The sequence below is a fragment of the Embiotoca jacksoni genome, unplaced genomic scaffold (genome assembly GCF_022577435.1).
Source record: "Embiotoca jacksoni isolate LCO1_2020_lvr unplaced genomic scaffold, fEmbJac1.0.p SCAF_37, whole genome shotgun sequence".
In the NCBI taxonomy this organism is placed as follows: Eukaryota; Metazoa; Chordata; class Actinopteri; family Embiotocidae; genus Embiotoca; species Embiotoca jacksoni.
Genome location: NW_027185389.1, coordinates 950233 through 965232, shown reverse-complemented (window position 1 = coordinate 965232; position 15000 = coordinate 950233). Strand labels below are relative to the sequence as shown.

The 15000-nt window shown below is 46.6% G+C and overlaps 1 protein-coding gene across 1 annotated transcript in view; it reads right to left on the bottom strand.

Annotated features, from left to right (window-relative positions):
* The window catches only part of cux2b (cut-like homeobox 2b), a 94848-nt gene that overhangs the window by 40839 nt on the left and 39009 nt on the right, over positions 1–15000 (bottom strand). Inside the window, exons 2-3 of the mRNA XM_069166051.1 lie at positions 11116–11226; positions 8526–8573 (exon numbers count right to left, since the gene is read on the bottom strand). Coding sequence (XP_069022152.1) covers positions 8526–8573; positions 11116–11226 — 159 coding nt within the window. The remainder of the gene's footprint in view (positions 1–8525; positions 8574–11115; positions 11227–15000) is intronic.

Genomic DNA, 15000 nt, shown 5'->3' with positions numbered 1-15000 from the left:
CGTGTAAAGAACATCAATGTGCAAAAATTTAATTATCTGCGCTGGAAAAGAGAAGTGGGGAAAAAAAAAAAAAAAAAAAAAAAAAAAATGTGTCGGCTGTTTTCTAAAACAAAAAGAAAGTGAAAAGGGGGGCAGTTAATATTTTTTCCTCTCTGCATATTTTAATTACCAGATCAATCATAACTACGTACTGCAGCACTGCAGAGAAAAAGAAAATTGCAAGTCTAAATGAAAAACAATAGATTTGCTTTAAAGTCTTCGCTCTTTTGAAGTCTAAATTAAAATTTCAGGTACCTTTACAAGAGCCTTCTTCAGAAAGTTATGATATTTAATTAGCGTGTTTAGATTTTGCTGAAATTAAACTTCACAGCCGAGCATCATGTGAAATGAAGACTGGTAGTCCCAGGCTTCAGCAATGTGTGTGTGTGATGGTGGTGGTGGTGGTGGTGGTGGTGGGGGGGGGGGGGGGGGGGGCACCGCAGATGAACAGAGGGGGAATTAAATCACTTCAGCATGTGAGGGCTGTGTATCCTCTGACAGAAGCTCGTGTTCTTTTGACTCACGCTGCCACCGGCTTGATCTGAGGCCGGGGTTTCTCGCTGCCTCGGCGGAAGTGGAGACGCAACTTCACTCCTCGCGAAACCCCGTGTCTGTTCGGCGCTCCGATTCAGCGATTTTTTTTTTTTTTTTTTTTTTTATAATTTTTCTTTTTACAGCACCGTAGAATTGGCGGAGCAGCTTTCCCGTTCCGCCTTTTCTTTTTTTTTTTTTTTTATATCACCCCCCCCACACACACACACACACACACAATCCTCACACGAGCTTTTTCCTGGTTTGTACGAGCGCTGATGTTTATTTCTCCTGGCATGTCCTCGCCGGCGCTCAGCCACCGATTTCACACATTTTTATTGGCTAATTTGACTGTGCTCTTGCCAGCAGCTGAGAGAGAGAGAGAGAGAGAGATAGATATAGAGAGGAAGAGAGAGGAAGAGGAAGGGAAAGAGAGAGAGTCGGGAGCATCTCGGAGACAGTGCTGCTGCTAGTGTTGCTGCTCTCTCTCTGACTTGAGGGTGCCTGGAGGGAGAGGGGGGGGTGTGTGTGGGAGGGGGGGGGGTTCCCACCTGTCTAATAACAAGTAGTTGACCATGTTAGACTGAGGCGAGCTCGGGTCTGAGAAACTGCCTCTTGGATTAGTCACCGTGTGCCGCCGCTGAGTGTCTGTTTGGTTGGGGGGGGGTGGGGGGTGGGGGGGCAGCAGGGGGAACGTGATTGCCTGTCTCTTAAGGTGACAGGGGTTTTAAGAGCGGCGGATGTACGCCCAGTCAGACCCCCCCCCCCCCCGCGCGCGCACACACACACACACACACACACACACACACACACACACACACACACACACACACACACACACGCGCGCGCGCACCCCCCCAAAAAAATAGGAGCGGGTGCAGGCGGTGCCGTGCGTGCGTCCATCTTCAAACACGGCTAACATTTGCACAGCAGCGGCAGTCAGGCGTGACGTCTCTGGGCTCTGAGGTTTGTGCTGTCAGGACGGCAGAAATTAAACCTGGCACTGCAGAGCTGAATGTGCTGAAACTCATCAATTCCACATGGCTAGAGAGCCAAGTGCCTATTTATAACATACCCCTCCCTCCCCCCTTCCCTCCCTCACCCCCCCCCCCCCCCCCCCCCCACCCCCCATCCACACCCTCCCTCTTCTTCTTTACCTGGTGTGCATCCCTGGCTCTAAACACGCATCCATAATGATGAATACACCCAACTGGGACGCACCGACAGGGCATCAGTCAGGACAGGAAAACAAACACGCCAACACACACACACACACACACACACACACACACACACACACACACACACACACACACACACACACCGTCAGATCACAGCACAGCATAGCAGAGGAGGGATAAGACTGACACGGGAAAGGCTGATGGAAAGGTTGAGGCGTCTCAGCATAAAAACACCCAGCAGAATCACAACAATCAGTCAAGCACACAGGAAACAAACAAGGGCAGTCAGATATATTAAACTTCTAACAAAACAAAACAACAACAACAACAAAAAAGGGCCCAAGACAGAGCTGAAATATGGTGCAGCTCCGGTGAAACACTGCCACCCAACTACCGGCGCTTGTTGACGCTGTCATTTACTGAATTAATGGCGTTTCTTTTTTTTTTTTTTAAAGTTACCGTATGAGCGTCAGCGAAAACAGACTGATGGACTTTTTTTCAGCTTCAGCTATAAATTTGTTTTGGAGGAGAAAAATGTGTTTGTTTTTTTTATAATGTTTGCAAAAACTGCAGACAAAAATATAAACAGGGAGAAAAATTCAGGTTGTATTTTCTGTTGAAATACGACAGTCAAAAATGCAAGCGTCACTCAATTTGACACAGCGGAGGGTTTTTTCGTCAGCAGCTTCATCCGATTTATCTGCAATGAGTTTATTTGTCGAAAACTATTCAAACTATTGTGACTTCACCTGTAGCTTGCCAGCCAGCTCAGTATCACGACGAAGCGCGTAATACACCCTCCAGTCCACTAGAGGGCAGGAACTGAAGTCCTAATAAGGGCAGAGGACGGATTCTTTAACACTTTTTTTTTTCTTTTTTTAAACCCCGACCACGAAGTTCTTCAGACCACCACGAGGTAAAGAAAGCGACATCAGGTTGCGCTTGCGACGTACAGCTAAGTGTTTAGCTTTGTCCAAAATAACGTACTTAATATTACTCGTATTTTACACGAGCCAGATCATTACTCTGTAATCGTTCCTTGTGTCCACATTAGCCGACGGCCGAGTGTCGCGAGAAAATTTTTCAATACCAGTATCGATACCTCGACTTCCACGCTAGCTCCTGAATGATGTTTTTTTTTTTTATACCAATTTTAAATCCAGAAAACTACATTAGGGTAGAAATCTTTAGTTTTCATGCAGTTTAGAGGGGGAGAGTGTAACCGAGGTTATTTTCTGTCGCTACAATACAGCTTCACTCAAACAGTGCGTGTGTGACCAAAAGTTTTTTTTCTGGAAATAGAGAATTCGTGCGTTTTAATATAAGATGAGATTTTTACAGGATCTACGTGGGCGGGCCGGCCGGCCGAGTAGAGGCCGCACATGGTAGCTAATGAGGCTAACGAGACGTACTCCTTCGCGAACGAAGCCAAAGTTTTGACAGGTGTCCAAATAGATTTTTTTTTTTTTTATTGGAGAAAGTAAGGAAGCAATTCAGGCAAAAGCATTAAGTTCGGTACAGAAACCAACTGTCGCCGTCGTTCTGCAAACGTAACCGCCTTCATAGTTACGACAACAAGAACGTAAAACAGAGCGCCTTAAAGGTCCTCCGACGTGACGCGCCTTCGAAATAAGACTAAAAAAAAAACCTCTCCACTGGGCTATTTCTTCATTTGTGTGACCGACTTAAGATGAAAAGAAGCTGAATGTAATGTAATATGGACAATATTTGATCGAGTCTCCACATATAAGCTTGTTCAGCTTTGATAATAAATCAATAAAAGTAAACTTTAAAGTAATCGAGGGCTGAATAAAGGAACAGAAGTGCATTAAGTTTTGGGTCAAAGCAGCTTTTCTGCACTGATGTGGAGGACGGCCGAGGCCATTCACCCTCTGGAGAGGCAGAGGACATAAAAGACTCAAGGAAGGTATTATCTAATGTCCAATTACACTCCCCCTCCCGCCCCCCCCCCCTCCGCCCCCTACATCCCTCCACCTCTGCTCCATCTCTCTCTCTCTCTCTCTCTGCCTCCCACCTCCGTTCTCCTCTCTCCTTAGCATGAAGAGGACACAAGTGATAAACCAGGAGCAGGAAGCCGGTGGTTTACATGGCCCTGGAGCCCATTATGTTCCCCCACAATAGGCTGGAGGCCTTGACGTGCTGTGAATCGGTAATGGGCCTGGAGATCCCGGTGCCCGGGCCCGGGCCCGCCGCCGCCGCCGCCACCGCCGCTGCTCAATGAGCCTGAGACAGCCGAGCGGGGCGTCAGAGTTACCTCGTCAGCCCGGCGCGGAGCTGGTCTGGATCGTAGCCGGGGGGGGGGGGAGGGAGGGCGGGTGAGTGGGCGGGCGAGCGAGGAGAGTAGGAAGGTGTCGTAAAATGCCCCTTACATAAGGCAGGGCATGAATAACAACACAAAGGCAATATTCGGAGGCAGCCGTAGCGCAGGGATCCGGTTTCATCGGCGCAGAAATACGAGGCCATAACCCTGCGACGTAGGAAGGAACCAGCGCCGGCTCGCTCCTAAAACCGTGTCTTTCTGTCGGAGCTCTTTTTTTTTTTTTTCCCGACCCCACCTTCCCAAGTTAGCCATCCACTCAAGCAATCTGTACCTAATAACCACGAGGTTTAGCCCGCGATGAAGATCTGTCTTCATCGAGCCGGAAAAGCTGTAGCGTCGCCGAGCATTTCTTCCTAACGGCGCAGTCCCTCATCTATGAAAGTGCCATAGAGCCCCTCAGACAATTAGGCAGGGAAAAGCTTTATGACCGTTAGACTCACTCAGCGAGCGGCACTCTCACCGCCAGCGCCGCCAGGAGCGCTGGCTCGTGCAGAAAGGTAATTACGGAGCCTCTCATAATGACACGGAGGAAGCTTGCGTCATAACACCCACAGCCTTTTATCACGGCGCTGTAATTAATTATCATCCTTTTACTCTTTGATTCATTCCACTATTCATAACATATTCATACATTCAAGAGAAATTATCATTTCCTTCAGGAATTAATCAAAAGGGAGGAAGAGCTGGTCGTCTCGTCGATGGATGATCAAAGACGGTGTTTGTCTACCTCGCCGCGTGGGTGTGGGGGGGGGGTGGGGGGTGGGGGGGCGAGGTCTCTGACAACACCCTCCGCTCCGACCGTCTTGCAAGGAGGCTGATGCGTAGAAACGGACGTCGAAGAGTCTCCACAAAAAACAACTTAATTCTTTCTCGTTTCTCTTTCTCACTCTCCGACGCGAGGAAACGCAAGACGACAGCGCCGCGCGACTAAGGGACACCTTCCCCGGAGGAAGTCGGTCCTATAGACCCGACGCGGCGGCCATTTTGAAGATCTCTTAACTCAGCTTCGTGCCGTGGGAAAAAAAAAAAGAAAAAAAAAAGAGAAAGAAACACCTCCTGCGCTCTCATAAGAAGAACAAAAACAAGCAACAACAACAACAATAAGAACGTACATCGTCTTCCCTCACATCATCACTTCCCCAACCTCGGGGCGGCGGGAAGGGGGGCGGGGAGAGGGGGGGGGGGGGTTGGGGCACAGTTCGACTCATTCGCAGGTGTCCAACCGGCCCCCCCGGTTTTTTTTTTTTTCTTGGCGAGCGCCTTTTTAATAGCCGTTTGATGTTTTTGATGTCTAGTCAGCTCGATCGTACCTTGCCGCTTTGATAATGAGGCCCAATAATGATTCCCGAGCTCGAGGGGTTAATGGTATGTAACCGGCAGAGCTGCTAATTACACGTTACAAACTATTTATCAGAATCTCCATCTGCGCGAGCACCGCAACTCTCATTGTGCACGCTAAATTACTCCACGGATTATCATTGTAAAAGCAAGTTTCAGTAATTAGGGGACCCATACTGCTGTTTTTTCCTGTGTTTTTTTTTTTTTTTCTTTACTTTTTTCCACGAGATGCACCGAACGACATCGAGAGGAGGAAACTAGAAGGGCTGGTTTAATTCGGGCCTGATATTGGGACCGGTGTCGGGCCGGGTGAGGGCGAGGAGGAATCTGCCTCTCCTGGAGGACGACAAAAAAAAAAAAAAAAACCACAAGAAATCAGTCACAGTTCTCTTTTTTTTTTTTTTTTTTCCACACAAAAGGTTTATCCTGAGGGGAGTTTACACTCCAAAGTGAGAGGGAGGTGTAAATTGCACTGAGAAGCCCCACATAGTCTCGGTGCGAATCGGCGAAGACGTTTTGTTTTTTTTTCTTCCCCCCCCCGCACCTTTTCCGTACGTTCAGACTCGGCGTGTGAAAGTTGTGCGAGCGGCGGTGTGGTCCAACGGGCCTCCGTCTCTCCAGCGATCGGTTATTTGAGAAAATAACTGTCACATCCTTCAGCCCCCAAAGGTGCGCCTGAGACCAACGGAGACGTGCACCATCTCCTCTCTCTCTCGCTCTCCGCCGTAAATTTTTATTAAAATTACCTTCATTATAAGACAGTGTTCATTATAAAACCAAAAACGCCGGTCTCCCAGGGCCCTGTGGATTAATAAGGACAGCGGTGTATTTTAAGCCGTAAACTCAGCTCCTCACTGTCCTTAATCTCCTTCCTACTTCACAAGGCCAAATTAACACCTCTCCTCAGCTCTGACGGGACCTCATTAGCAAACTTCCAGGGAAAGAAAAAGAGGAGAGCAAAGAACGAAAAAAGAGGAGAAGAAGGAGGGAAGCGACCAATGACAGCCACCAGCTCTGGGATTTAACCCTTTCTCCTCCTCCTCCTCCCAGCTCCGCGGAGAAACTAGGTCGGCAACGTGTTTCTAATCAGTCGGCTGGTTAGTGATAATTAGAAGGCGAGATTGGACGAGAGAAGAGGGAAGAAGAAGAAGAAAAAAAAAAAAAGTGGGTGGGGAACGCTGGAATGAAAAAAGAAAAGAAAAAGGAAGAGAACCTGTCATGTCGCAAAACACTTCAAAGGAGCCGACTTCTCCTTTAGAAGTGGCGTGATGAGGGGTCCAAATACCACGAGGCTCTCCTTTGGGCCTCCGACGAACTGCGGTAGGAGGGAGGATGGAGGGAAGTGAGGGCGTGGTGGTGGTGGTGGTGGGGGGAGGAGGGGGGGGCAAGGACCCAGTTCTTCCTCACATGCATGCATCCTCACACACACGCGGCAGGACTTTTTTTTGTTGTTGTTGTTTTGTTTTTTTTCCATTGTTCGCCACCTGTACAGTGCAGCTGCAGGGGAGCTTTAGTCTATCCCAAACCACACAGCTCCAACAAGCGCATCCAACTCCACCTTCTTCTTCTCCTCCTCCTCCTCCTCCTCCTCCTCCTCCCAGCAAGCAGCAGGTCGAGGTCCCACGGCTTACAACCGAGGTCGCGCAGACTACCGCTGGGTAAAGTTCACAAGCCTCTGCAAGCTGTTTGACATTACCAATAAGGTCAAAGTGTATCAGAAAACCACCAGAGGATTATATTATTATGGCGCGCCGAGTCGCTCGCCGCACCTCCGCGATCAAAAAATAGCCGAGGCCTTTTTTTTTTTTTTTTCTTCCTGCTTGCTGCAAGCTGGCTTACTTATCAATGTGCAGAAACATAAGCTCTGTGGAAGTTACACAAGAGAGACGGCGAGAGGTACCCAGAGAGGCCTGCAGCTAACAAGAAAAAAAAAAGAGAAGGAGAATCATCGCTCATTATCAGCCATCTATTTTATCTACTATGAAAACATCTCGAGACTCCCAGTTGTCAGACATCAATGGCGCTTAAATTAATCCTTTGGGTTCCTGTTTGCACAATAAAGATATGGAAGGGTGCTTCTGATATTTGTGCAACTTTACAGTCGGAGTTAATTGAATTAGCACAGAAATTCAACCACGGAGCCGCCGCCGCCGCCGCCGCCGACTGCAGCGTGAACGCGATCGCTCCTGCTAAGAGGGGGAACGCGCTCGCTCGGGCACAGTCGATTAGAAAGCATTAAAAAAAACAAAAACAGAAAGATGCCAATAATCACTTCCAAAGAGATCCGAACAATCCGCGCTGAGTGTTCTCATGTTTACCGACGATAGGGGCTTTCAGGTTCAGCGCCGGGTGGCGAGTTTAGAGAGGTGTGTGTGTGTGTGTGTGTGTGTGGGGGGGGGGGGGGGGGGGGGGTTGGGGTGGGGGGAGAGGGGTGGGAGGTGGAGGAGAGAATAAGACTGGAAGCATATTTGCGGTATCATTTCCATAAGCCTCTCTGCTTTGCGGACCATAGCGCGGCTCGCAAATGTGATTTATGACCTTGGTTTAATGGCTGGAGCAGAGTCTTGGTAGGTATCAGATGACTTTTTCAATATGGCGACGTCAGAGGGTGGAGGGTTGGGGGAGGGGGAGATGGGTGGGGTGGGGGTCAGCGGGGCGACGGCGAATGCACCATCACAACAGGAAATGAGGGCTTGTCTCGGGCCAAGAAAAATATGAGAAGGCAGATATCTGATCATCTAATGGCAGATAGACGCTACTTCACTTTGACAGAAAAGGCATCAGTCAATAAAGCAAAGCAGATGAGCAGCAACATGAAAAGTACGCCACGGATTTCCTATCTATAAAATCATTCGTTCCAGGAGCGCAGCGGTCCGTCCCGCCTCGACGTCCACGCGGGTACCCAGAAGGATGCGTCTGCTTTCGATAAATTACAACGTGGAACGGACAAAATCGTCAATAAAGATGCTACGTCCACTTAGCGGTTTACGGACTCGTGTGTGTGTGTGTGTGCGTGTGCGTGTGTGTGTGTGTGTGTGTGTGTTTTTAATTCTGCAGAATCTGCGATCCGTTAAAAAAAAGCCGTGCAGACTCACCTGGGCTTGGAAACTCTTGAGAACAGGTGCCACCATCTCCCGGACTTCCTGTAACACAGAACAAAAAAACTCTGTCTCAGCATTTTTTTTTTTTTTTTTTTTCATTTCTTGCAGATGCTCCACCTGTTAGGAGGCAACAAACAGCTCCATGTCGGGAATATAAAAAAAAAAAAAAAAGAAGAAGAAGAAAAATCTTTAATGGATTCTCACCAGTCAGTCTTACTCGTGTACGTGCCAGCCAGGGGTGTTGTTATAAGGGTGTGTGTGGGGGTATTAGTGGTTAAACCTAAAAGGGGGTTTGAGTGGGCATGTTTGAAAAGTGGGGCTTTCCAGTAGCTCGCGTTTAGAGCTCAGAGATCCAGACTCGTGTGAGCTCTCGCAGCCTCAGGTAAGGGGATTGTACTGCCAGTGGTGACAGCCTGATCCTGTCTTAAACGCCTGTATTATACTGACAAGATTACAGCACTACACTACACTACACACACACACACACACACACACACACAGGCAGCATAGCAAATAGCCCAAGGGTTCATTTATAAAATATATATATAAAAAAATAAAAATAAAAAAAACGCTCTCTTTGACTTCGGCCTACGTGTCAATGGATGATCATTTCAAAGATGATGGGAAATAAAAGAAAACCAAAAAAGAGGACAAAATCAACTCTATCCTTCATTGGATTTTAGCTTTTCATGTATTCAGTTCAGTCCACTTTAATTGACATTTTGCTTTCTAAAAGTGAGGTGGAACGAGGTCTCGGCACATCCTCGACATAAACCAGAAGAGAATGGCAGAATAACACACACAATAATAATATCTCAGGAGGTATCAGATATATATATATATCACTGTAAACTCAATAATGACACATAAAACTCTGGTTACTGTTAATGTATTATTACTGCTGCAGGAGGAACAATACAAAAGTTAGCACACCAGTTTATTAGTTGCAGTTGTCAGGCACAAAACGATGTTAACCGGGACTTCTTAGTTAAGTTTAATACAAATTGTGCTTCTCAGGAAGGTAGTGCACAAAAGGAAAATGCTCCAGGTAGGTTTTGGGAATTGTTCTCCAAATTTGAATGACGTTGATTTGCGGCTTTTTTTTGCTGCCAATTTTTATGAAATCCACTTTAAGAAAAAAAGAACATTACGTCCCACATTGTGGTGGAAAATATTCATGCAGTTCAGAGGGTGTAACCTCAGTTGTTTTCTGTGTAGCTACATTTAACAGATGTCCCCTAAACGCCTCACAAGCGAGCTATCGCTAGTCGCTACAACTTACCGACTTTCCTTAAACGTCTCACGTGCTATCAGAAGTTTCTAGATAGCTGGCAGCGAAGCGGCGAATGCTAACGAACGCCGACCGATGTGAGGTCGAAAGATTTTATAAAAATAAGGAAATCAGGTGAAAGATTTACCAAAGTTGAAACCAAGGGATTTTTTTTCTACGTAGGTGGGTAGCTCAAATAAAGGCTAAGTACGACAAATGTACTAACGCGAAACAAAGACCCCATAGCGTGGATGTAGCCTCGGTTTTAGGACAATATCGTATTATATTATCATGTTATTATTATTAGGGATGAACATTTCAAGCAAAAATACTATTCAAGAAATCGCTCAAAACGATTCGACCACTAACGCAAACTTTTCTTTTTCGAGGGCTGCAGTCGTCTTTGCTGATGTTGGTTAACGGCGGCCGACAAACAGCTTTCAGGTGAATTACCGCCACCTTCTGACAGGAGTTAGGCATTACAACTCATAAAAACGGGAAACGGGGAAGAACAACAGACACAAAGTCCGGAGTCGAGTTTAGCTGAAGACGGAAGGTTTTGTCCTTCATCAACAGTTCAGGAGAAGATTTCAGGCAAAACAAACAAATCACGGCGACCGAGAACCCTTTTAATAATCATCGTTTTAAGATTCATAATCTAGAATTGTACACCTCTTTTTGTCTTAATGTCCTACTATTTATATTTATATTTCTGTGTTTGTGATGTGTTTTTTAGTTTTTGTTTCGAGACACCTGTTCCTGTTACATCACATCCAATTTGGAGAAGCGTCGATAACTTCGGCTTCCAATTCTGACGCCCGGATAACTTTTTTTTTTTTTTTTTTTCATAAGCCTGCTTCAGCGGTTCAAAGCGAGCAGCAGAGTTGCTCTTCCCTTTTTTTTTTTTTTTTTTTTTTTTTTTTGGTAAATGAGCCCCCCCTTGGCCTCTCATCACACCGAGCCTGAGGCTAATGCTGCAAGGCCTCAGCATTTAAATATTAACCGAGCTTACAGGAAACGTCGGGGAGGGGGAAGCTAACCCTGACTCCTCACAACTGTTGTGCTCTGTTAACACACAGGTTATATACGAATGCAGATTTTTTTTTTTTTTTACAAAAGAAAGAAAGAAATATTTCCCTTGTTCGAAAGGTATATATATGTGCGGGGGCTTCGAGCAGCGGCGGTGACGCAGACAGCCTGGCGTTTACCTGCTGAGGTGAAGATGAGGAATGTGACACATACAGGTGAGATAATGGGAGGGGGGAGGGAAGGGGGAGGATGGGGGGGGGGGTAGAGTGAGTGCGTTCGACTCACCTCGGGGACATTTCTCTTGAACTCCCTGCTCAGCTCTACCAGGTGCTTGTGGGAATGTTCGCTCTCCTCTTGTCGACCCGCCAGCTCAGACGCCACAGAGTTTAGCTCCCTCTACAAACACACACACACACACACACACACACACACACACACACACACACACACACACACACACACACACACACACACACAAAGAGAGAAGAAGAAGAAGAACAAAAAAAAAACCAGTGAGAGGAAGGGAGAGAAGCGAGAGAGACGGCACTTTAGGGAGCCTGCCAACGCTCATCCAGTAAAGCTTAAGAGTGTACATAAATAAAAATACACTGCTGAATATTAACAATGTAATCCTTCATGATCTCACAGCAGTAATACTTACAGCTCGCCCTGGCCCATAAATAATTAAGCCAAAATAAATCCAATGCCTACAGTAGCAGAAGGCCTTTTAGATAATCAGTATTTGAAATAATCAATATCGCTCGCAACGGCTATAGAGCGGGAGAGGGAGAGGGAGGGAGAGAGGGGAGGGGTTTGGAGTGGGGAGAGAGAGTGAAGAGGAGGAGGAGGAGGAGGAGGAGGAGGAGGAAGAGTCACGTGTAGAGACCCAATAACCCGACAAACACCCTTACAAACAAATAGAGCCTTCCTTCTGAAAATGAAGAGCTGTTGTTATAAGCTCCGGCCGAGACCCCGATTCCAGCGAACAAAACGCCCTCGCCTGCCGCCGTAATCGCCGCGGGTCAGATCTATTTTCAGCCTCTTTTCAATCTCTCTCTCTTCCCCATCGCCTCTGCGCAGCCCGATCGTTATATCGATCCCGCATTGATTCTCCAATACGTGACCGCATAGCTTCGACCAAATGACCGCCCACTTTTTTTTTTTTTTTTTTGCTACAACAACAGCCCTAAAGCTCCACCCTGGACAACATGTCTGATCCAACTATTCAAAGCTGTCTGTCTGTGTAGCGAGCCTCCACCCCCCCCCCCCCCACCCCTCTCCCCCCTACCCCTCCTCCACCTCATCAGAACCTTGCATTCATGCTGGACTCAGCTGCACCGCACGCCATCCGCAAATCCGATATTATCGATCCGTCATCCAATTCCCGGCTCTTTCAGCAAACAGGAAAAAAAAATAAAAAATAGAAGAAGAAGAAAGAGGAACACTGGTTCTAACTCTCCTGCACTGAAACGGACAACGTGTACGTATTCATCTCCTCTTTGTGATTATCAGTAATTGATGAGGATCTTCTCTTGTAACTGCCGGGTTACAATATATATATATATATATATATATATATATATAAAGAAAAAAAAAGAAAAAGCAGAGTAAAGGGGGATTCAATTACCACTGTGAATTTATATATGACGCCGGGAAATTAAATTGACTGTGTTTTAATTAATCTGCAGTCTTACTTAAAGGCAATTTAATAAATCCTCACACAAGGAAAAAAAGAAAAAAGACAAGAAAATTAAAGAATGAAACTTGAAGAGCCACGGCGGCGGTGGCGGCGGCGGCGGTCTCGCGGGACGGCGACAGGCTCGTCGGTCAGAAGAAAAAGACGGGACGCTAATTGAAAGGGCTGCTGGTTCAAGTCCCCGGACTGACGAGTCGGGGAAAGCAGAAAAATTAGTGTCGGGGAGTCTGAGACGATCCACTAAAACCTCGACAATATCTCTGCGAGCGAGGCACCTGACTGATATCACCTTGGCAGTCAAAGTTTGTTGGGAGACTTGCGAGGCCTTGAGGCCACTTTACAACCTTGGCAGTCTGTCGGCCGAGCGCTGCCTTGCTGCCGGAGGAGATGTAACCGGCGGTCTCCCGTGTCTTAAGTTACACCTTTTTACCGCCGCCCTTGCAATTCACTCGTGTTTTTTTTTATTTTATTTTATTTTACTGGCTGCTGTCCATAGAAAAATCTCGCTCGAACAGAAAGGAAGAGCGCACTTGACGAGGGACCGGCACACATGTGGTGCAGTGTTTTTTTTCCAACGATAGCGTTTATATAAACTCAAATCTTCCGACGCAGCGATCCGATTGGTCAACTGCGCATTTGAAACGTGCTTAAATCAGCGTGACATCACACCCTGCTCATCACTAGTAAATATCACTCCGCCATCTCAATGGGAACATATAATTGGAATCGAATTTCATATAATATGCAATATAACGTTGTTTTTACTTGTTATAGGTCTATTGATTGTGAACCATTTGGCGAAATCGGGTATCTTTTGGTCCTTTTTTTTGTCGCTCCAAGCGACCGTACCGTAAAACTACAGATAGTCGCGCACTTAACATCCTAGCGGCGGCCGGCTTGACCGGTTTGGTTTTAACACGACACGGTGCTAAAGTCTTAAAAAAACACGAGTCCGTCGATATCTTTTTTCATCAGATATCTTAGTTACAACGAGATTGTGCTAGCTGAGCAGTTCAGTGTTTCTACGTGCTGTATTTATTCAGTTTGAGAAACCGTCTCTGGAGAGCAATAAAAACCGACTCGATCTCGTCTCCGTCGCTAGGGTGGTTGCTAAGGGTCGTCACTACTTCCTGGAGTTGTAAACGTCGCGCACGTTGCGCAAGAGTCTGCTGACGCGACTGGTTGTGAAGTCGCACCCCGTGCGTTGCCGCGGAAACGGAGATCATCGCACTCACAAAAAATGTTTTATATTTCAGAGAGCGAATTTGCCGCACAACGTGAACACGTCTTAGATGACACGTTTTATTTAGTCGGTAACTTGCGGTGCCAACAACGACGTTGAAGCCGACCGTCTCGTGTTATGCTGCTAAAATAAACCACGGCGTCCGCGTTCGTCGAAACGAGAGAGAACTTCAGCAGTAATAGTTTAACGTTTCGCTTCGATTGAGACTCCTCTCATGTCTGTCTGCAACTAAACAGACTGTAGAAGTGAGAAATAGGATATATATAAAATAGAGGCAAACTGCTCCTTATTGGTATTTCAGAGAGCGTGTGAGCCTTCGGATAAAAAGCCCCCCAAAAAAACAAAAGTGTTTTAAAAAGAGCTACAAATGCAGCTGTATTTTTCAGCAGATGACGGGGTCGAGCTTTCTACCAAACATTTCATCGCCGCCACCTGTTCTCCCGCGTTTTTACACTTTGAAATTATCCCAATATTTAGGATACATTTGGTTTCGTGTAAAATGTGTCACTATATATAAAAAATAAAATAAAAAAAAGGCATCGGCTGCACCGGATAAGGCGACAGGACTTTATAAATTCCTGTTAGTCCTCACGAGTCCATCTGGGATGAGCCTTCCCGGAGATTAGAGAGTGGGCTTTCAGAAGCCGGCCAACCTCCACTAGATTCAAATGGCCCCGGACCGGCTAATCTTGCCAAGAGAAAATTCCTCTAGAAGTGACTTTGAGTGGATTTTATAAGTACTTAAGATATAACAGTGGGGTGATTCTAAGTCTGCCGGTGCTCCAGTGGCCCCTTCGCCGAAAGAGAGCCGGGCTCGCTTTTTTATTTTTTTTTATTTATTTATTTTTTTTTTTATTGCGGCTCAGCTGATGAGAGCGGCGGATACTCGTGCGGTGTGCAAGTCAAACAGCGCGATCATTATGGCACGGTTATTTTGAAAGCATCCCCACAGTTTCCAGACCATTACGACGGATGGGAGCCCGGGCAGCGGCCCATCAAATGAAAACCTACTGCCTGTCTCTCTGGAAAGAAGTGAGGCAGAACAGACTGTTTGCTACTTTGGGTCGTCTCGCTCAGACGGATGATGGGAGGAACTCCACAATATATAGTGTTGCTGAAATAGCAGCGCTATCTCAGGAGACCAAAGAAAACTAAAGAAGATTTCTTTTATTTTTTTTTATTTTCTCCCTGCTGCTTCCTAATCAGACGTGATCCATTTCAACCTACAACC